This window comes from Rana temporaria, chromosome 7 (genome assembly GCF_905171775.1).
Source record: "Rana temporaria chromosome 7, aRanTem1.1, whole genome shotgun sequence".
NCBI classification, from domain to species: Eukaryota; Metazoa; Chordata; class Amphibia; order Anura; family Ranidae; genus Rana; species Rana temporaria.
This window is the reverse complement of record NC_053495.1, coordinates 54,295,924-54,320,014: the sequence shown is the minus strand read 5'-3', so window position 1 is coordinate 54,320,014 and position 24,091 is coordinate 54,295,924. Positions and strand designations below refer to the sequence as shown.

Below are 24,091 nucleotides of genomic sequence, written 5' to 3'. Positions count from 1 at the left end.
TTGTGCCATAGTTGGGATTCCACCCAAGGACCCTAGTGCTGCCAATTTAGAGTAAAACCCTAACTAGTATGTTTTGTTAGAATGTAATAGAAGGGACTGGGGGCTTGCACAATATGTTGTCTAAATTATTGAGGAAAAACTTTGAATATTATTACCCAGGACATATATCGTGTACCCTACAGTACAAGTATTGATATTCTAGCTCAAGAATTACAGTGTAAAACCCAAGTCTAGACTCTAAAACAAAAATGTTGTGGCTTACCAGTCTAGATATATGGTAACTACGTGAGTTTTCCCTTTTAAGGCCATTTGATTTTTTTACTTACCTTGTTGACCTAGTGATCCTACCACTAACACACTTCCTGTCCTGGGTGACAATGCTAACACACTGGCTGTAGTGTATATATGGAGGAGCAACGTTGTCACCCTTGACACTGCTCAAAAATACAGCAGGTAGTCTCAGAAGTGCACTGTTGAACATTGGAATGGACTTGCTACTTACATGGAAGTTGAAAACTACTTTAAATTATACAGCATATCAAGTAAGCCAAATATGGAACTTCTGGTGTGGATTCTTCTGTCCCAATTAATTGGCAAAACAATAATTTAATAATCATGGCCTTAAATTAAAATGTACTTGATAGGCTGTACAAAAAGTATAAATCAATTAACTTTATAACTGGACATTTAAGTTGAAATGATCTCGGAATCCATAAATGCATTCTTGTTTTCTAGATGCAGAATGTGATTGTCCTGATGGATATGTTGGTGATGGCAGCTTCTGCAATGGAAACCTGCTGGAAGTTTTAGAGGCATATTCTAAAACATCCACATTCTTTTCAGTGAGTTTTCTTTCTGTTATGCACTTGTGTCTGATTACATGAATTATTATTAATATATGTAACTGTGCCTAAACCTGGTGTCAACAAAGAAATGTGCCCATCGTGGTTTGAGATCATGTGTCAACCTTCAGTTTCAGTGAGTATACAATCTCTTTGCTGGCTGTTATAGATAATGATGTTATGCAGAAATAAAGTGCCAAGTCATACTTATAAGTGCCCTTGTAGTGAATGGCATCAAGTGCGTTTAAACTTCAAGGCACCAGATCCACCATCTGTTCTACTAAAATTAGAACCTAAAAGTGTTAGATGCTGGTTGTCATAATTCGTAGTTGTATGCTTCCTAGGCTTGATTCACACCTATGCAGTTTTAGTGCTTTTTGCATTTTGCAGATTTGCACTACAGAACGTGTTCCATAGGAAACCATGTTAAATGGACTATAGTGCAAATCTGCAAAAAGCACTAAAACTGCATAGGTGTGAATCCAGCCTTAGAGCACATGCCACACACGCCTGCATATATATATATATATATATATATAACATCTCAATGCTTCTTTTTTACTCCTACTACATTGTTTGTGATGCACAGAAATTGCAAAGCGATGGGAAGAATAAATCTCTATTGGACTAAACCGACAGTAAAGCAAGGAACAGAGATATCATTGTAGAAGGTCTCCATTAATGTAAGGAGCTAGTCAAAGATTCAACTCACTATGTTTGCCCAAAGCTAAAATACTAGCTTGTGGTGAAATATTTCTTGCTATTCCACATCCCCTGGAAGCCCTAAAAGAGGAGAAAAATCTAGTCCACATTGCCACTGAGTTGCAGCATTTCTTAAATAGGCTGTCTGGCACCAATTCCAACTTTGGGCATGCACACACACTATGGGGGTTATTTACTAAAGGCAAATCCACTTTGCACTACAAGTGCAAATTGCACTTTGAAGTGCAGTCGCTGTAAATCTGAGGGGTAGATCTGAAATGAGGGGAAGTTCTGCTGATTTTATTATCCAATCATGTACCAGCTAAAATACTGTTTTTTATTATCCTTGCATGTCCCCCCTCGGATCTACAGCGACTGCACTTCCAAGTGCACTTTGCACTTGTAGTTTGCACTTGTAGTGCAAAGTGGATTTGTCTTTAGTAAATAACCCCCTTTGTGTAGCACATGCAGAGCTGTGAGCAGAGGTATGTGTACTCACTTATGCGCACACAAGCTAACTGGCTAACAGAAATTCCCCAACACACACAAGCAAGAATTTACATCGCTGGGAGCTTTCTGTACACTAACGGTGTCCAGAACGTCTCCATGGCAAGAGAATTACAGAAGATGTAAATTGAAAAGGAAAGGTAATTTTTAATAATAATAAATTACGAAATGGCTTGTGTAGTAATCATATATGCTGTATTATTTATTTATTTTATTTGCTCAGTTTTTTTCCCCACCAAAGTGGAGTTACCCTTCAAATAAGATATCACCTGTTAAGTTTTTACAAATGTATTTATTTTCTCACACCTTTTTGTTTTCTTCTTCTTTCCTTTCTATTGATCTTCTTCCAAGGCATGTTACAGTATATTCTTCACAGGTTCTTTATAAATGGTTCTTTTTACATTTATAATATCCCAAAATGTTGCAACATCAGTTTATAACCTCCCTGTATACTAGTGAAACAAGTCCCCCGAACCTCCCGCGGCGCTGCCAAGCTGACTGAGGCTTTTACTGAAGGGAGAGAGTGCCTGTCAGCCCCTGCAAGAGATTTCTCTCCCTCCCTCTCCTCACTGACTCAATTTTTTCAGCTCCTTGCCCTGCTCCCTCATTGGCAGGGGAAGGGAGCCAATCATCAGCAGCAAAGCATTCTGGGACATGTATTCTCTGGCAAGGAAACAATCAAGGACACCATCTTCTCTGCTGAGAAGTTAGTTACCACAAGGCAGGAGAAGATACTGGACCTATGGGAGAGGTGTTACCTCGTGGGTCAGTCCACCGCTTCTTTTCAGCCATCCACAGCTAGTCGGGGACATCCACTTCTGCACCGACGGCATGAAGCGTTCCAGTGTGCGGTGACCACTCGGGTTACCAGAAGAGCCTGCCTGTTCCAGGACGTACGTTTGGGCCTTGACCGCAGGATTGGTGATAGAGCACTTGCCCATCTGCAGGGAGCAAGGACACTGCAGAGTTACTTCACTTTGCCCACACTTGCCAGAACCTGGGTCTCATTGACGCCCTGTTAAGCAGTCACAGTGTCCACGGACCTCTGTACCCGGACGTTCCTTTTATTTACTTCTTGGTGGTATCACATCATTGATACAACTTTCACGGTAACCTGCTTTGCAAACCATAAGTTTTATGGCACACTTCCCTAATTTTATATGGGTTTAAAACCATTTTGACATCCAGCTCGGTTGCCACTTTTTACTATTCTGTGGCTGCTAGATAGAATTGTCCCATTTGAATATCAATGAGGCCTGTTATGGAAACCTAGTAATTCGCCACCAATTATACATTTCTTTTAAAAATGTAACTTCAAGTACATCCTGCTACTCTGTATGAGGTACTACTAGCTCCTGAAGAAGCGGTCCCTGTGAAACGTCGAGCTAACATTCGTCCTATCATGCATCATATTCCTACATGTCCCTTGTGAGATGTGATGACCTTTTTTCGGACTCTCATTGGATTAATTTGTTGTCACTGCAGTTGCTACTACAGCTTTTTAAAGGGGTTGTAAAGGAAAAAATGTTACCTTTACCTTAGTGCAGTCCTCCTTCACTTACCTCATCCTTCGATTTTGTTTTTAAATGTCCTTATTTCTTCTGAGAAATGCTCACTTCTTGTTCTTCTGTCTGTAACTCAACACCGTAATGCAAGGTTTTCTTCCTGTTGTGGAGAAAGCCTCTTGAGGGGGCGTGTCAGGACGCCCACTAACACATAGCTCCTTTCTCTATCTGCAAAGTAGAGAGTGTCCTGACTTGCCTACTCGCCCCCTCAAGAGGCTTTCTCCACAACAGGGAGTAAGCCTCGCATTACGATGTTGAGTTACAGACAGAAGAACAAGAAGTGAGCATTTCTCAGAAGAAATAAGGACATTTAAAAGCAAAATGGAAGGATGAGGTAAGTGAAGGAGGACTGCACTAAGGTAAAGGAAGCCATTTAGGGAAAAAAAATCCTTTACAACCCCTTTAATGTTTATTGCATGTACTGTTTTCTCTATGGGTTATGTGTTAATACATTTATTTGCATTTTTTTAATTGGTGCCTACAAAGTCCACTTCTTTGTACCTTTAACATTTGCTGTTCTAATGGTGGAATGGATTCAATGGTCATCAGGACAAAACCTTTCAGTTCCTCAGTACTCAGACAATCCGGGGCAATTTGCTAGGTGTAGTTCACTTCCTCTGCTGTTCCAATGATTTTCACCACTTTGTATCATCGGTTATCTGAAATCTCAAGTTCTGTTAAACCCTTGCGCTTTAACAAACACTTTAAATGCCATATACTTTGTTTATTGTACCACCGCATTTATAAACTGTATGGTTCAAACATTGTTTCCCCAGATGATTCTTGATTATAGTAATTCAAGTTCTCAAGGTGCTGAATTTTTCGATATGCTGGTAAATAGGACTTCCTACAGAACATTATTTGTTCCAGAAGATGGCAGCTTTGACAACAATGTAGTAAGTAGAATGAAGAACATTTTATAAAAGACATTTAAGTTTATTCAGTACAACTGTGCAATGTGCTATGGTGATTACAAAAGTGCAGTAACCCCCAGGAACCATCTTTGAAAATGGCTATAGTGAAGTAAATTTTTTTGCCTTTTGCACTGCACTGTCTGCACTATTAATACTCTAATGATATGTTAGCTCACTTTTTCTGATCACAATGAGACTCATTTATAGTAAAACGGGAACCATCCCATTAAAATGAGCATGCCACTAGAATTACAAAAGGTGTAATTGCCAACTTCTTTTAGACGTTATTGGCTTCTTAACACCCTTTCATGCTTATCATGTGCACTGGCCCAGAGCAAATATACAAGTTCTGACTTTCCTTGCTGCATACTTGCACTATTGCTAGTTTAGTAGTGAAACCAGGCAATGAGCTTGAGAGCTAGAGAAGCTAGCAGCATCTAAGGCTGGGTTCACACATGTGCGGCCGCGGGTTCGTGCCTGGGATCCGGTGTGTCCCTATTCTTCAGTTCAGGTGCTATTTAGGCCTGAATTTTTGAATGAATTTGCACCTGAACTGGACCCAAACACGCACTGGCCCCTATTGCAATACGGACTGTGATCGCCCTGGACATGTGTGATGCGACTCCAATGAGAGCCGGTCACACTTGCCTGTCATGCGAAACCCACATCCAATTCGCATATGTATGAACCCAGCCTAACCAATGATTAACTCCTGCACTGTCTGTGAATCCTTCCCTTATGAGTCACCTCTCTTTTTAAAGTAGTGTATATGGTGCTCTAAGAAAAAAAAAAAATCACCAACTCATAATCCAACAAAATCCTGGAAACCTGTGTGATGAATTGCTAATCTAATACTCAAATAGTGCTTCACCTAAAATTAATAATGTAAGCAATACTCTCCAATCAAAATATTCAAGCAAGTGTGTTACCACACATAAAAACAATTGTAACAGCAATTATATGTGTATATGGTTACATAGGAATTGGCCTACAACCGACCCTGGAGACAGTGTGCATCCAGAGTCAGCATGTCTGCTGAGTTCTATCCACACCGAAACTGGATGCAGCTATTCATTCAGTTTGTATATGTGGCCATAGCACGAGTTGCTGCATCCAGAGATTGTGTTTAACTATCTTTTGAACACAAAAACCTAAACACCCCTGCTTGCCCATGTAAATGCAGCCTAAATGAATTCACCATGGCAGTGCCTGCATATCTATTATGGTGAGTTCACATTAAAAGGTTCACAAGCATAACTTTATGCTTTCTTTAGGCCGGGTTCACACTAGTGCGACACGACGCTCTTCCTACTTTGGATCCGACTTTGCCCTGCGACTTGAAGCCGACATATGTCCAACTTTCAATGAACGGGGTTCCGACTTGGATCCCTGCCAATGCCGGGCACTGTGTTTGGTATGAATCTTGAGGGGGAACTCCAGGCCAAATTTTAAATAAAAAACCAGCATGGGTTCCCCCTCCAGGAGCTTACCAGGCCCTTTGGGTGCCCCCCTGCCCCAAAGCACCCACCCACCGATGTTGAGGGCATGCTGCCTGGAACGGTTCAGGAGGGGGGGTGCTTGCTCGTCCCCAACCCCTTTCCTGACCGGGCTGCGTGCTCGGATAAGGGTCTGGTATGGACCCGGGTCTGTTTTTTTTCGGTGTAGGGGTTCCCCTTTAAATCCATACCAGACCCAAGGGCCCAGTATGCTCCTGGAGGGGGAACCCATGCTGGTGTTTTATTTAAAATTTGGCCTGGATTTCCCCCTCAAGATCAGCAAAGCACAAGTCGCATGCCAAAGTCGGAGCATGCAACACAGCGTTTTGACTTTTATCCGACTTCAATGATATTCATTGGGCTGAAGTAGGATCAAAGTCGGACCAAAGTAGTACAGGGAGTATTTTCAAAGTCGGTCCAATGTGTCGGACCAGTTAAGGTGGCTCCCATGGGGAAACATTTTCACACGTCATGCGACACGAGCTCCCAAAGTTGGAGCGTTTGTCGGACCAGTGTAAACCCGGCCTTAAAACATATTTTACATGACCTTAATTTCTCCTCCATGTGTGAGAATCTGTTCTTTCGTATATTAGTTTGAGGTATCACTTCACCTACTCTATGGCTAAATTTGTTCTATATCTAAAGCCCCATACACACTATTAGATTTTCTGCAGATTTTTGTCTTCAGGTTTACCAAAACCATGTATTGAAAGGGCCTGCCTGATTGCATACAAATTGAAACTCTTAACCTTCCTGGCGGTATGATTATGTCAGGTTTTTGATGCTGAAAGCGGTACCATTATTTTGCATGGAAATTTGGCATTTTATATTGTAGGCCTGTAATTCTTAGAAATAATTCACTTAAATCTGTCCAAACCAGAGTCTAGTAGACATCCCGGGTATGATAAAGTTTGAAACACCAAATCATTAATTATAATAAATAACTATAAATAATTATAACAAATAATAATATAATAATAATAAAAATTATTCAATAATGTAATCAAATCAAAAACACTGAAATTTGCTCAGTTGCAGAATTGTCGCTGTCATTACTTTTATTGTTTGATGACGAATTTCCCTACAAATCGCTATCGCTCAATTCTGCAAGTGATTCGAATTTTTTATCGCTGTTTTCTAGCTGCTCTAAGAGCACTTTTAACACTTTTGACATAAAGGGACCCTTTTTGGTTGCTATGGACAGTCTCCAGTTTCCAGGCAGAAAAAAGTCTTTATTATATAAAAGTGCATGCAGGACACTGGACAGACCACTAGGGACAAAGGGGATGTGTAATTATTTTATACAGTACTGTAATCTGTAAGATTACAGTATACTGTATGTGTATTTTTACTTTTTTGAATTTGGCGCCGATCTCCGCCCCCGTGCAACGTAACGTCGCAGGGAACGGAGCTCGGCGGCACTCGGGCACTGTGTGAATCGAGCGAGGAGGACACAGCTCGCTCACACAGCGGGAGACATTGCAGGATCCAGGGGACAAGGTAAGTAAACTCTGCCTGGATCCTGCAATGTGATCCCGAGTCTGGCTCGGGAATACCGCTAATGGTACTGAAATTTCACCCCGAGCCAGACTCGGGTTTACCGCCAGGGAGGTTAACATTTGACCTCATATTATCTGGTTTTCGTAAATCTGAAGACAAACATCTGCAGAAAATCTAATGGTATATATGGGGCTTTAGTATGAGGTATCACTTCTCCTCCTCTACGGGTAAATCTGTTGTCTTATGTCTTCATATAAGATATCTCTTCACCTCCTCTATGGGTTAACTTGTATATTAGTATGAGACATTCCTTCATCTTCCCTGTGTGTGAACCTCTTCTCTTCTCACTTCACATGTCAAACCGAATCTCTTCTATGTTCCTATTAAATTACCCCCCCCCCCCCCTTTTTTTTTAATAGACAATAACATGGCGGGATTTAGAACATCACATCTCTAAACTGGACATTTTACTCCCATACTCAAATCTGACAAACGGTACCACATTGCTTTCTAACACAGGATACAATCTTTCCATCTCCGAGTTCCTCGGTAATTGCTCTCAACCTCCAGTAAGTAGATATTGGATATTTCTAATGTGTGTAAAAATGACATTTTCACTTTTTAGGGGATGACAACGCCAATTTCCACATTTGCTCCAGCAAGCAATATATGCAGTATGCATTTTTATATATTATGGTAGCAAGTTTTGCATTATAGCACATTGATGGACTTACAAAGGGGCTACAATAATAAAAATCCCCAAGTCGCAAGATCACCTCACATAAATGAACTCTTAAGCCGCCCAGGTTCACACTATAGTGATATATGTGATTCGCACCCGCACCGCAGGTGCTGATCAAAATGTGATGTCTGTGCAATGCGAGTTCAGCCATGCAGTTTTATGGCTGAGCTTGCATTGGATTGGCAGAAAAAAAGGTGCAGGTGTTGTCACCCATGCAATCCGATTCCTGTCCGAATCCACAGTTCGCACTGTAATCTGTGAACCGATCTGAGGGTGTCATTAGCATTGTATTGACACCCGCAGCGTTTCGCAGAGAGCAGTGTGAACTGCCTGCGGGAGAGATGTGATGCGGGAACTGGCACTGGAATTGCGCCGATTCCTGCATCGCTACAGTGTGAACCCAGGCTTTATCATAACAATAGTACAGTGCAACATAAAAAATACAGCAACATTTCCATAGTCCTTTTCATTGTGTGCCAATTACCAATGTATAACTAAAATGGTATCCTCTTCCTGAAGATCCACCCCAGCATGTCCGCTCACCTCCTCCTATGACCTCCCTATTAGACTGAGGTCTAAGGGCACGTTTGGGTAATCTCCTGCTGAAGTAAAGGACCTCCAATGGCTTGTCATATTCGGAAGTGAGCGGACACTTTATACACAGGAGTTTGCATGCTGGTGTGGATCTTCAGGAAGAGGATACGATTTCCATTATACATTGGTCATTGGAGCACAATGAAAAGGACTGCTTTTTTATGTTGCACCGCACTATTGTTATGATCGTGTGGGAGAAGGATTCCAATGTAATGTGCGGCTAGTTGGGGAGATTATTATACAGGAGCAGAATCTTTCACCCTAGCAAACGACTGAGATGTACACTATGCAAGGGTGCTTTAAAAATGTATACAAGCTATATTAATGCTGATCCCTAAGTAAAGCACTAAATATATAAATGATATATACATATAAGGGAGCAGCTTTACCTACCAAGGGATCTGTGTTTCTGTCCATTTAGTCCTGAGAGTTGCACAGCCCTGCCAGATAGCTCAGCCAGGTTGGATATCTGAGTTTTCTAAATATAAAAAGTAAATCTAGGTTACCTATCAGCCCCTAGTCTGTAACTGGGCAGGGAAAGAGCATGATTAAAGCTTGGAAAACCTGTACTGCCCCCCCCCCCCCATACTTGGCTGTATATATGATTACAAAAGGCTGATATAAAGTCAAACGCAGGTACTTATGCTACTTGTATTTGAAAATACATATGATAATTTTTAATTAATATATAACTGCATTGATTTGTGTTTTTATATCTGCTTGGAGTTCTGCTTTTATATTGGAAAAAAAAACCCTCTAAGCCACTAAGCTAAATGACACGGTCTTCTACGTGGACCCATCTAATGTTCACTATTGTCATTACTATCCACCTCTTCATTTAACACTGTTTTGGTAATCTCTTCATTTTTCGACAGTGTCCTAAGGTTGTAAATGGCCAAATGATTATCCAGTGGGATATCCCTGCCTTTAATGGAATCATACATATTATTCGTGGACCGTTAATTGCACCAATTTTACAGGTAAATAAAGTCTATTGTATGGATATGACGGCTGAAACCCTGATATATGAGCTTGGGACATTGCTTCTTTTCTTACAAATAACATATACCTACATATAAGTAACAAATGCAATTGTTCTATATTACTGAAATGTCCCAGCCTGGTACACACTACTAGTTTGTTTTTCTTTTCAATCCAGCAGGGAGGAATGAAATAAAAAAAAAAGAAAACTGACAGCTCAGGAGGAGCCTATGTACTAACTATACAATGTTGGTACAGCAATCTCCCCTGCTGAGGCTATTGTGTTTTGTCAGAGGGAGGGCCCCCCTGCCAGAACACTCCGGTCAGCGTTCTCAGCCATTGGCTAAGAGCCCTGATCGGGAGCCCATTGGCAGGCTTTTTTCAGTCATGCCAGCTTCTGTCGGACAGGCTGCAGTGCACATGGGCCAAATGTTGGTGGGTTTCTATTGAAATGTGGCCTATGTGTACTATTCTTAACAGTTAGTATACCATTATGTATGTTTTGCAGTGTCTACAGGGTTAAGCATAGCTATTGTTTTCTCTGATTAAATGTGTTTTGTACTTTTAGGAGATTGCAGACAGCCAGATATCACATCCTGTAACTGCAGGGTTGGTGACGGCAATAGTAATTGCACTGATTGCTGCTGCTGCTGTTGGTTACCTCTACTACCGAAAACAGAATGACGGTTTTCAATTCCGACATTTCAAGGTTGGTCAACATTTACTTAACTATTCCTAATGTTTTACCTTTAGGAGAGCACCTGTATGTACCCCTAATGAACCCAAAGGTGGCATGTATTGTCTTCAAGCTGGTACTATTTACTAAAAACATTTTACCTATTCACAAGCATTGTAAAGAAGAAACTGGCAACTATGAGCCAGCAAGTTTAACATCTGTAGTAGTGAAATTATTGTAATAACTGCTAAAATGAAGGATCAATGATCAATAAAACATACAGCTTGCTAAATCCAAAGCACCATGGCTTTACTGGGAGCAGATCATGTTTAACTACATTTCTGACTATATAAAATTATAATTTCTGCAAAGTATTTGATACAGTTCCACATAATTATTTTATAATAAATCTGTCTAAGCTACCACCTAACTTTTGGGTGGTTCAGCGGATAGGCACTTGGGTAAGAGCCAGTTCACACCAGACGCAGTTCCGTATGCTTTTTTCCTGCACAGTGTTTTCCATGTATTTCAATGGTTCTAGTTCACACCATGCAGTCAGTTTCCAGTGCAAAAACTGATTAGAAACTGACTGCATGGTGGGAACTAGAGCCATTGGAATACATGGAAAACACTGTGCAGGAAAAAAGCATACGGAACTGCGTCTGGTGTGAACTAGCACTAAAAGATCAATAACTGAGTGTGGTTGAAAATGCGATTCATTTGGAATAGACCAGTCACTAGTGGTGGTCCACAAAACTCTGTGCTAGGTCCTGTTGTATTAAAGGTACACTAACACCAGGTGCTTTGGGTGGCTTTTCCAGCACAGTCCCACAGCACCCCTACTGCAGGACAGGGCAAAATGCCTTGTGTCTTGTTTTGCTGGTTCACACCACCACATTGTGGTGGTGTATGGGCGGTATGCGCTGAAGAAAAGTACGGCCGAAAATACTTTTTTCCAGTGCAGCACAGTCGCCCTGTGCCAGGCGATGGAACGTAATACAACTTTTCTGTGTGACATTTCAAGTTTGTTTTATAAAAAATGCGAATAGTGCAATGGGCTTAGACCAGGGCAATGGTACTACACTGATCACATCGCACTCCAACCTCTGCATTCTAACGCAGCAGCTGATGCGAATGGACCCTCAGTCTGTATGTGTGAGGCCAGGGGTCACACTTATATGACCAACGCCACGACATTGGGAGCTCATGTCACATGACGTGTTAAAATCAATGTTTCCCTATAAGAGCCGTCTTAACTGGTCTGACATAAGTCGGTCCGACTTTGTAAATGCTCCCTGCACTATTTTGGTCTGACATTGATCCTACTTTAGCCCTTTGAATATCTCTGAATTCCGATCACCGTCCTAACTGATCCGACTTTGACATGCATCTTGTGCTTTGATGATCTTGAAGGGGAACGCCAAATAAAAAGAAAAAAACCTGCATGGGTCCCCCCCCCTCCAAGAGCATTCCAAACCCTTCAGCCGAAAAAAAACATGTCGAAAAAACTGCGTGGGGGTTTTCCCCCCCAAAATCGATACCAGGCCCTTATTCGAGCTCACAGACTGGCACGTCAGGAAAGGGGGTGGGGGCGCCCCCTCCCACCTGAACTGTACTAGGTCGCATGCCCTCAACCATGGGGGGGGTGGGTGCTTTGTCATCATGTTGAAGAGGACAAGGGCCCTTTTGCAACAACCCTGGCCGTTGGTTGTCGGGGTCTGCAGGCAGGGGGCTTATCTGAATCTCTAAGCCCCCTTTAACAAGGGGGGGGTGCCCAGATCCTGCCCCCCCACCCTATGTTAATGAGTAAGGGGTACATTGTACCCCCACCCATTCACCTAAAAAAATTACAAAAAATAAAACGAAGTACACAGGTTTGATGAGATAGAATGAGTCCAGAAACAAACAACAAAAATGGCAAAAGGTCTGGAGGACAAAACATACAAAATATCTCAACAGTAAGTAGACCCCTCAATTTTTTGTAAATATTTGATATCTCTTTTAATGTGATGACACTTTGCTACAATGTAAAGTAGTGAGTGTACAGCTTGTATAACAGTGTAAATTTGCTGTCCCCTCAAAATAACTCAACACACAGCCATTAATGTCTAAACCGCTGGCAACAAAAGTGTTGTCACATGAAAAGATATAATATAATTATTTTCAAAAATGTGAGGGGTGTACTCACTTTTGTGAGATACTGTATATTGAGAGAGATTGCAGGAAGCTAATATGTACAGTCTTAAAGAAAGAAGGGAAAGGGGGACATTTTAAACAAACTTGAGCAAGTATTTTTAACTGAAAGGGATTGTTAACCATCCTGTTTTTTCTCCTTAATGCATCCTATGCATTAGGGTGAACAAAACGTCAGTCACCAGCCCCCCAGCTTTACATACCTGAGCCCTGGAATGTCCCACAGCGAGGACACGCCATCTCTCTGCCTGGGGCTTCCGCTGCTGTCAATCAAATCCAATGACGTGGGTGGGCGGGGCACGGGTGCGTGCCTGCAAGGTAACCCCCCGGAAGAGCGCTTCCCCTGTGGGGTTATCTGATATGGGGAGGAGCTGCCACAGCGTTCGGGGCCACTCTGTGCAAAACTAACTGCACAGTGTAAGTAAGTATGACATGTCTGTTATTTTTTTTTATTATTATTCAAACCTTTAGTATCACTTGAAAGAGTTGATTATAGCCGATTCTTGGAACAGACTTTAGCAGAGGTTAACAGTAACTAAATTAAAAGATGCTTGGGACAAACATAGATCTTTTCTAAGACAAACAGAAACCTGTTTCTACAACCCCTAGAAGCCATTACAACCCAATACATACTTGTTTCAATATGATATAGAGCCTGTCCAATAGAGTTACATTATAGAACCTTCTGTTGGATAGACTCACATCTAAATGATATGAGATGAAATTCCTACTGCATATAATACAAAGGTCAAAGTGCATATGGATATAAAAAATAACATATATCTACAATAATACAAAAACCATTCACTGTGCAACAACATTTTACTAAAAAAAGTGTTGTACCTACAAAGAAATACAAGTCAACACAAAATGAAGAGGTTGGAGTTGTGGAGACCCAGGTGAGTAAAATAATAAATGGCGGAACAGTGAGAGGAGAGTCCAATAAATGGCTCTGCGCCTGGAAACGTTGACTCCTCCTTTAGTTTATATTGAACTGGTTACTTTTATCATAATAAATAAATAGAGAAGAACATGTTTACATTCCATAAGCAATACCAACTTTTTTTTTTTCTTTTTAAAAATATATCCTGTTGACACCACTTTGGATCTTGTCATAGTCAATTATATAATTTCAACAGATATATCATTTCTGGCTTTGTTTGAAAATGGCTCCACTGACTGTTGCTCATTCATGCACATTTTTTATTACAGGGGGAAGATGATGATGATGATGATGATCTAGATATGCAAGACGTTGTGAATCCTCCGCTAGTAAACTTTCCAAATCCAGTTTATGGAGCCAACAGTTTCTTTGACCAGTTTGAGGTAATAATGTTTAACTGAAAGCATTAAAAAAAAATGAATGAACAGACATGGAACACCTTCCTGTATTCTGTGGCATGTAAACTGAGTTGCGCATACACTGGCACGGTCCCTATGTGCCAGGGTGGCACTGCCCTCAGCTCTAAAGGAGAGGAGAATTTATTTCTGCTTTAAAGTGGTATTAAACCCCAAACCAAAAATGTAATATATTGCAGCTTGCCATTTATTAGGTGTGGCTGCATTTGTTTTCTTTCTTAAAGTGATACTAAAGGTTAGATATTTTTTTATTTTAATAACAAACATGGCATATTTACCTCGACTGTGCAGTTTGTTTTGCATAGAGTGACCCCGAACGCCATCTTCTGGGGTCTCCTGGCGGCTCTCACTGCTCCTCCCCGCATCAGATAACCCCCTAGGAATAGCGCTCTCACGAGGGGTTACCTTGCGGAAGTGCTCCCGAGTCCAGCACTTGGCGTTCATAGCCGCCAAATGCAGGACTCGGCCTGCCCCCCAGCATCATTCGATTTAATTGACAGCAGTGGGGAGCCAATGGCTGCGCTGCTATCAATCTATCCAATCATGAGTGGAGAACCCTGGGCAGAGAGACAGCTTGTCCTCACCGTGGGACATTCCAGGGCTTCAGGTAAGTAAAGCTGGGGGGCTTGTGACTGCCAGAAGTTTTTTTACCTTAATGCATAGGATGCATTAAGGTGAAAAAACAGGAGGGTTTACAACCCCTTTTTAAGGCTTTTTTTTTTTACCTGGTGATATCTGGTCAGTAACACTTATATTCGGGTGCTTACACTCTGGATGAAGGAGCAACAGATGCCTTTGGCCAGCAGCATTGTCAGTCTGGGGGGAGTGGCATGTTAGATGTACTACAACTTTACATATATTAACACATTGAAGCCAAACTCCATCTAATAATTTAGAAAAAATAACAGTTTTGTTCCTTTCAGGACAAAGGTTTTACGTAAATTAAAAAGTGACCATTGTAACATCTGTTAGAGGGTTGAAACAAACCATTTAACACAAAATGCTACATCTGCAGGACAGTGTGTTCTGTTGAAAAACAATAGACTTACTGGCAGGATCACCAGATGAAAATAAAGCAAAAAAAGGCTAAAATACAAAATTAATGCAGCCACCGGGACTGGGAAGGGCCAAAATAATAAAATGTCTGCCTTTGGGTTTAATACCACTTTAACCAGTTAAGCCCCGGACCAATATGCAGCCTAAAGACCCAAGGTGTTTTTACAGTACGGGACTGCGTCGCTTTGACAATTGCGCGGTCGTGCGACGTGGTTTCCAAACAAAATTGGCGTCCTTTTTTCCCCCACAAATAGAGCTTTCTTTTGGTGGTATTTGATCACATCTGCGGTTTTTAGTTTTTGCGCTATAAACAAAAATAGAGCGACAATTTTGAAAAAAATGCAATATTTTTTACTTTTTGCTATAATAAATATCCCCCAAAAACATATATAAAAACATTTTTTTTCCTCAGTTTAGGCCGATACGTATTCTTCTACCTATTTTTAGTAAAAAAAATCGCAATAAGCGTTTATCGATTGGTTTGCGCAAAATTTATAGCGTTTACAAAATAGGGGATAGTTTTATTGCATTTTTATGAATTCTTTTTTTTTTACTACTAATGGCGGCAATCAGCAATTTTTTTCGTGACTGCGACATTATGGCGGACACTTCGGACAATTTTGACACATTTTTGGGACCATTGTCATTTTCACAGCAAAAAATGCATTTAAATTGCATTCTTTATTGTGAAAATGACAGTTGCAGTTTGGGAGTTAACCACAGGTGGCGCTGTAGGAGTTAGGGTTCACCTAGTATGTGTTTACAACTGTAGGGGGGTGTGGCTGTAGGACTGACGTCATTGATCGAGTCTCCCTTATATAAGGGATCACTCGATCGATACGCCGCCATAGTGAAGCACGGGGAAGCTGTGTTTACATAAGGCTTTCCCCGTTCTTCAGCTCCGGGGAGCGATTATAAACAAATAGCCGCGCCGTGGTCCCGGATCGCTCCCTGAGCGGACCCGACCTCCGCATGTAGTGGGGGGGGGGGTCCCGATCGGACCCCCCACCCGCTAATAGGCAAGGACGTACATGTACGCCCATGTGCCTGTACGTGCCATATTGTGGACGTATATGTACATGCGGGGTCGGGAACTGGTTAAGTAGGCAGAAACATTCCCCATTGCTCCCAGTGGTATGCAAGAACATATCCGTTTTGTAGTACACAGTAAGATTGATCTACTAAAGGCAAATATACTGTGCACTGCAGTTGCTCTAGATCTGAGGGAAAGTGCTGCTGACTTCCATTATCCAATCCTGTACAAGCAAAAATGCATTTTTTTTTATTTTCCTTGCATGTGATTGGGTGTTCTTTCCAAAGTGAAGCTTTGCCTCATTTACTAAGCTCTGGAGCAAGTGCAAGTAAATCAATCCCCGTTTTTCCCCTGAAAATGCCTGCTTTGTTGGGGGGTGGGGTGAGGGCGACGAAAGGTCCTCAGCATTCCAGTTTACAGATCACATTGCTGTCATGTTGTAGATACCAGTAGTTAGGCTGATCTGCTACCTGGTAATCTTGGGCGCTTCCCATCAGGTTTTGATTTAGAAAAATCCAGAGCAATCCACCATCTTTGCTTAAAATATCTTTCTAGTTTTAAGCCAAAAACTGAAATTAGGGTTGGAATCAAACAGAAATGCATTTTGAGTGGCAATTTAAATTTAATTTGTAGTTTTGATCAAGGTCTATCAAATTCAATTGCTGGGAACTCTGAATCAAATGATAACTTTGACAAGTTTTTTTTTGGTTGAAAGTTCCCAAAAAGCTTGGTGTATGGAAAGCATTACACTTGGTCAGCTTTAGGGATGAGCTTGGGTTAGGTTCAAACCTGGGGGGAAGCTGTTGCTGCTGCCCAATCAACTGAAACCAGGGCGTTCCCCACATTGCAGCTGGACATGCGTAAAGAAGTGGGGATGTTTCTGACAATATTGATCTAGTATTGCCACACAGCCATATAAAGTCAGTGATGTCATAAGCATCCCTGCCCCTTTGTGTACATGTAGCTGTAGGGTGGGAATGCTCTGGCTGCAGTTGAGTGGGCAGCATGGAGTAGAAGTTTCCACTTCCTTCCGGGATTGGTCCAAACCCATCTTCCCTAGCCAAAGTTGGAATTTAAATCTGCAGTAAGTTTACTTGTTCTTAATGAGTAATGTCTGTTGTAATAAAAATCTTGGTCCAGTTATGGTCATGCCCTGGTTTCTATTAATTTTAAGTTACTCTTTTCTGCCTAGGATCCGTCTAATGATGGGGATGAGGCTTTTGACTTCTCCAAAATTCTTCGCTAGCCTGGAACAACATGCCGAAAATGGTTTACAAATTATTGGGGCATTAGATGGCTGGACCATGTCTAGGACCTTTAAGAAGGAAGACCTATGAATGATCACCAAGAAATATTCATGCACATTTATATTTGTAAATTTAGATTATGTATATTTATAAAAATCTGTTGAAGTTTAAGCCACAGAAACCAACCGAATGAATCACAACCTGGATTTATATACTTATTTGGGATCCTGACAGTTCAAATTCTGAGGTCCTGGCTATGTCTGCCTAACATTACCAATGGACTTGCGCTCCCCACTGGATTCTCAAATTATTCCTCATTTTACAGTAGAAATAATACAACAGGAGGATTTGGAGCCCTCACTTGACATAAAAAAGACAATGAGCAGTGAATCCTGGGGGAGAGAAGTCAAGGCACCACGCCAATGCGATCCTCTGGAGACAAAGTGGATGATTCAGCCTGTCAGCATCCACCTAAAACTAAATCATTTGGTATGTTAACTCTTTCCAGAACATCATAAACTACAATATCAAAAGCAGGGTTGCCAAATTGCAGTCATTTATTACATGCACATTATGTACGCAGAATCTGATTTAATATGGTGATTTCCAAACATTTTATATCCCCTGGGCATTAATGAGCTATTTCTTACATGAGATTTGGCAACCCAGGTCAAATCCAACTTCCACAATTTCCAATAAAATCTCTGGAAACTACTATATCATAAATGTGCTGCTTTTCTTTCATTTTTGGAGACGAGTTTCAGGAATCATGTTTACAGGAATTGGAATAAAGCAGAATGGTAAACTCGTATTTTTTTTTGTATTTCATTTACTTGCCTTCTAAAAGTAGGGATAATACTCCAAAAGGAGTACAGGAAATGGACGCCTTTCCTAAAATAATTTGGAGTGCCGTAATATAAAAAGAGAGATGGATACGTCAAAGGCCCAACAGTAGATATAACAGTATGATGCAAAACAGGGGAAAAATTAAATTAAGACAAGATATAAAGATAGGAGAAGGAGAACAAAAGATGAGTGAATGGGAGTATCTGCAGCTAAAACACTTTGTGAGCACATTACCACAACCGATTAGGGAAGAGAAGACACTACACCCAATAGAAAAAATATGCAATATGGACAAGCCCCTGATACACGGTATATCAAAAGCATACGGGATATTAACTGAGCTCGAGACCCAGGAAACTCTCCCCTTTTTAGAAAAGTGGGAAAACGACTTGGGTAAAAAGATCGATAAATTACAAATGATAGGTGCAGTATACAATCATGCTTCGGACAACACCACCGTAGAAGCAAACTACAAATGTATGGTTCGATGGCACCTGACCCCATCAAGAATGAGTAAGATTCACCCAAATAATTCAGAGCTATGTTGGAGAAACTGTAAGCAAAAAGGAACAACTCTGCATATATGGTGGGACTGCCCGAGAATACAGGAATATTGGAAGGAAATCTTGGAATATATAGTAGAAATAACAGGGGAGAGGATTCTCTGCAGCCCGCTGTCCTGTTTGTTTCACGGAACTGAAAAAAACAAAAAACAATATGGAACAACTTTGGTCCCAGTACTGCTAAACGCAGCAAAGGCTCTGATCCCAAAAAACTGGCTACATCCGAAGAGGCCATCAATTAAAGAATGGATAGAAAGGGTGGAGTATATAGAAGAGATGGAGTATCTTGCCTGTGGAGAGACGGGAGGAGAGGACAAATACAGGGTGGTATGGGAAAAATGGAAAGTGTTTAAATCTTCAGAAAAGTTTGTCCAGGGAATGGCAGAAGCACACAGGTGAGAAACCAAAGAGAAGACTGCATGGCACACAGATCTAGGGAGGGGGGGGAAAGGAGGGGGGGGGGGGGGGGAGGGGAGGGGGGGAGGGAAAAAAAAAAAAAAAAAAGAGGCTAGTTATGTTACAATAGCAAGTAATGTAGTTAGACTGGTTAATTGCGAAAAGAATAATTAATGGTTTAAAAACGACAAATCTGTAATTGTATAAAAGAAAAAGAACCCATACATATAACAAAAAAAAAAAAAGAAAAGAGTATAAAATACCAACTTGGAAAAAAATTATGAAATATAAGGAAAAAGAAAGAAAAGAAAAAAAAAAAAAAAAAAGGGGGAAAAAATAAACATAAGGGGGAATAAAAAACAAATAAATAAAAAAATAAATAAATATAATAAACACACGGATGATGCGAAGCCACAAGGGAGACGCTATGGGCGGTCGAACCGTGAGCTAGTCTCGTTGCCATATGTGAGCAGAGTCTGACGTGGAAAAAAAAAAAAAAAAAAAAAAAAACAGTATGATGCAAAATGAGAGACCTCAAACTTGAAAAATCAAGGTACATCCAGTATGGTAGACCATGCAGAAAAGTATAGTAAAGGCTTAAACGAAGTGTCTTCAAATGACATGTTTACTTAGCCATCCAAAATGATGTGTCTGCTGACACCCGGCTGCCATTTGATTCGCTCAAAACAGATGTATAGCGATACGTTCCCCATCCGTCCTGGCGTATAAAATGAGATCTGATGAAAACAGACATTTCCCAGATTGCAGTCATTTATTACATGCACTGCACCAGTGAGACCCGCCATTGCTCTCCAGGCTCACCTCAGTCCCAGGTCAGGAAAAACAGCAGCTGCTATTCTTCAGTTACAATGCTGGCACACAGTATAAAAACCACCAGATAAGTACCTGTGCCCCTGTATGTAATAAACGCTGTTTTTGCACACTGATGGACAAGGAGTGAAATTATTAATCAGCAGTGATTGGAGGAAGTGGGACACACACAGGATACCCATCTAGTGCAAGGAATAATGTTTTTGCACAGGGAGCTGGATTTTGACGAGCAAATGGCCATAGGCACTATAATTTTAAAGGGTGCACCCGGGTACATGGACTATGTGGCCTAGTTCGAAATTCATTCCTAGACATACCACATGAATGGGTCTAGATACACAAACTGAATAGAGATAACATTGCAGCATGTTTGTCATGTGATTACTGTATAGTGACCACATTCATGTCCAAGCAATGTGTAATTGGTTACAGTGAGGCTGGGGTGCCCAGCACATGACTACACACACTTCACCATATGACTCTTATTATAACATCCACGGCTGGAAAGAAAATACAACATTTGTATTACAATATAACGTAGGTCATAAAAAGAAAGCTTTTTATTTAAAAGTATGTAAATTGTGTTAATGACATTTCATAACATATAACAGAGCTCCTAAAGCATGTCCATGGTCAACATTATAAATCATACACTTTTTCCACATTTTATTTCTACCTACTTACTCTGTGAAGATCTGCATACATATGTGCTTGAATTGTGTAAACATTGCTGGGTCACAGAATTCACATAGCATGCCTCCTGAGCTACAGAGGAGGCAGTCAGTACAGGAATCACAACTGTATCATGGGATATACAGAACTGTGCACAAGTTTTAGGCAGGAATGAAAAAATGCTGCAAATTAAAGCAAAAATACACTGCATCTGCGCACCACAAATCAAAAACACTGTTTAATTCATTTTTGATATTTAAGGAAATTCCCCCATCCATCCTGGTCGCCATGCTTTAGTTTACCCCTTGGCATTCCTGGTTGTGACCATCTGCCAGCAATTCCCTGTCATGAAAAAAACAATCATAGCGGCTGTTGAGCAGATTGATTGTTTTTTTAGGCGGCAGGACATCTTGACGCCTTGGCGTGCTTCTACCGGCTCGCCTGTGCGATTGGTGAGCTGGAGAATAAATCGGCCGGCAGCGGTAAAATAAAAAATTTAAAAAAAACGCATACGTACGTTGTGCCCGCATATGTAAATGGCGTTGAAACCACACATGAGGTATCTCTGTGAACTTTAGAGTGAGAGCGATAATTCTAATCTAAGACTTCTTCGGTAACTCTAAACAGGTAACCTGTAAAACATTTTAAAGAATCGCCTATTAAGATTTTTAAGTACTGAAGTCTGGCACCATTCCACAAGTGTGCGCAATTTTAAAGCGTGATATGTTAGTTATCTATCTACTCATGTAACATCTTTCACATTATACAAAAAAAGAAAAGGAAAAAAAAAATCGGGCTAACTTTAGTGTTTTTTTTTTTTCTTTTGTATGATTTTTCCCCCCAAAACGCGTTTGAAAAATTGCGGCGCAAATACCTTGTGACAAACATTAAAGTTGCAGCGACCACCATTTTATTCCCTAGGGTCTCTGCTAAAAAAAAAACATATATAATAGTTGGGAGTTCTGCAATTTTTTAGCAAAAGAATTATGATAGTTACATGTAGGAGAGGAGTGCCAAATAGGCCTGGTAATGGAAGTAGTTAAGAAAACATTATAAAAAAAAAAAAGGGGGGTATTTATAAGTAATCACCTTCCCTCTGTTACCAGCTGCATAAGAGCCAGGGGAGGAGAAGTAGCAGGGCACTGAGCTTCTCAGTGAAAGGCTGGGGGGGGGGGGGGGGGGGGGGGGGGTTCAGGACAAGTCTGATCAGTGGAGGCGAGCAGGCTGAGTTCCCAGCACAGCTAGAGAACTGACCATGGTGTGTTGCCCTGCTTAGTGTGGTCAATTTTAATAGGAAAGCAGAGGGACTGGCAGGAACACCAGGGATTTCACATAAAGGAAGCAATACAAAGAGAACAGGATACTTTCTCATACAAGTACATGGTACAGCAGGTCTGTTTTAGGAATATAGGGGAGGTGTACCGCGCTTAGGAGAGAGTATGTGAGGGTATAGCAATGAACTAGGGTGGTGTCAGTATTATAAATAACTCAGAGACGGTGAGTGTGAATGTAACTGGAGACTGCAGCCCCCCTAATAAGTAATCCCCTAGGGGATACAAACTGAACTAAATTAAAAAATGGAAGGGGTAGTGGCGCTGTCTAGAATAGAGGCTGAATGTACCAATAAGGTACGGATGTGACTTGTATGTGATCAAACCAAGTGAAAAGAATACAAGTACCTGAGTGTGATAATATGTGATGGCCTAATTGGCATATAATATACACTCTGAAAGTTGTACAACAAATGTGCAAAAAATGGCTCTGAGCCGCAAAGGTGGTCACTCAGTGTGTGAACTGTAAGTTAAGTGATGCCACAGAATTACAAACTTAGATATATCAGATAAACCGTGATCATTAATCAGTGGTAAATGAAATCAAAAAATATATATATGTACCGGCGTGGTGGTGAATACCAATAAGTGTGTAACTTAGCAATAAATGCAGTGAGGCTATAACAAAATAAAAATAAGAGTAGATAGATGCATAAGTCCAATGGTTAAATATAGCAGCCACACTATACAGTCCACGTAATGTCAAAAAATAAAAATAAAAATAAAAATAAAAATATTAATGAAAATAAACATAACTTAAAAAGAATATATGTTTAGATAAGTGTCCGTGAGCTGGTGCACCCACGAGGGGTGATAAATCACAAAAAATGCAGTGGTGGATTCGCACAGTGCTCCGGTGCTCCCCTCCTGGGTCCCTACTCACCAAAGGCACTCACCCCTGCAGGGGTAAAGTGCAAGTAGAATGGATCTCCAGCAGCTGCGATATCGTTCTGCCTGGGTCCTATGGATGCACAGATGTCCTGGCCTGGATGGCTCTGCTTCTTTTTTATTAATTCCGGGATTCCTCCAATGAAAAAAATATTCTCATGGCGCAGTATGTTCAAAAAATGGGGGGTTTTATTTGTTTAATTAACACTGCCACTGAGGCATGTGCAATACAGCATACATAAAATAAAACGTTATTAAAACCAATTTCCAATGGGTATTGGGATAAGGACAATTGGTGGGGATAAAATATAAAAACAAAGTAGTAGGCAATCAGCATGCAAAAGCATAAGCCTCCCAGCACAGCACTACTAGCCGGTAAGATCGTAAGTGTCGTCTCCAGCTGGGGAACGCCGCGCGCTCCACAGGGTAACAGCTGATCAATCCGGATTGATCAGCTGTTACCCTGTGGAGCGCGCGGCGTTCCCCAGCTGGAGACGACACTTACGATCTTACCGGCTAGTAGTGCTGTGCTGGGAGGCTTATGCTTTTGCATGCTGATTGCCTACTACTTTGTTTTTATATTTTATCCCCACCAATTGTCCTTATCCCAATACCCATTGGAAATTGGTTTTAATAACGTTTTATTTTATGTATGCTGTATTGCACATGCCTCAGTGGCAGTGTTAATTAAACAAATAAAACCCCCCATTTTTTGAACATACTGCGCCATGAGAATATTTTTTTCATTGGAGGAATCCCGGAATTAATAAAAAAGAAGCAGAGCCATCCAGGCCAGGACATCTGTGCATCCATAGGACCCAGGCAGAACGATATCGCAGCTGCTGGAGATCCATTCTACTTGCACTTTACCCCTGCAGGGGTGAGTGCCTTTGGTGAGTAGGGACCCAGGAGGGGAGCACCGGAGCACTGTGCGAATCCACCACTGCATTTTTTGTGATTTATCACCCCTCGTGGGTGCACCAGCTCACGGACACTTATCTAAACATATATTCTTTTTAAGTTATGTTTATTTTCATTAATATTTTTATTTTTATTTTTATTTTTTGACATTACGTGGACTGTATAGTGTGGCTGCTATATTTAACCATTGGACTTATGCATCTATCTACTCTTATTTTTATTTTGTTATAGCCTCA

The 24,091-nt window shown here is 41.0% G+C and overlaps 1 protein-coding gene across 1 annotated transcript in view; it reads left to right on the top strand.

The window, feature by feature from the left end:
* The window catches only part of STAB1 (stabilin 1), a 357,595-nt gene extending 339,380 nt beyond the window's left edge, over positions 1–18,215 (top strand). Inside the window, exons 63-69 of the mRNA XM_040361004.1 lie at positions 736–842; positions 4,393–4,512; positions 7,946–8,095; positions 9,738–9,842; positions 10,412–10,552; positions 13,925–14,038; positions 17,353–18,215. Of these exons, the coding sequence (XP_040216938.1) occupies positions 736–842; positions 4,393–4,512; positions 7,946–8,095; positions 9,738–9,842; positions 10,412–10,552; positions 13,925–14,038; positions 17,353–17,406 (791 nt within the window). The 3' untranslated portion in view covers positions 17,407–18,215. The remainder of the gene's footprint in view (positions 1–735; positions 843–4,392; positions 4,513–7,945; positions 8,096–9,737; positions 9,843–10,411; positions 10,553–13,924; positions 14,039–17,352) is intronic.
* Positions 18,216–24,091: the final 5,876 nt, after the last annotated feature.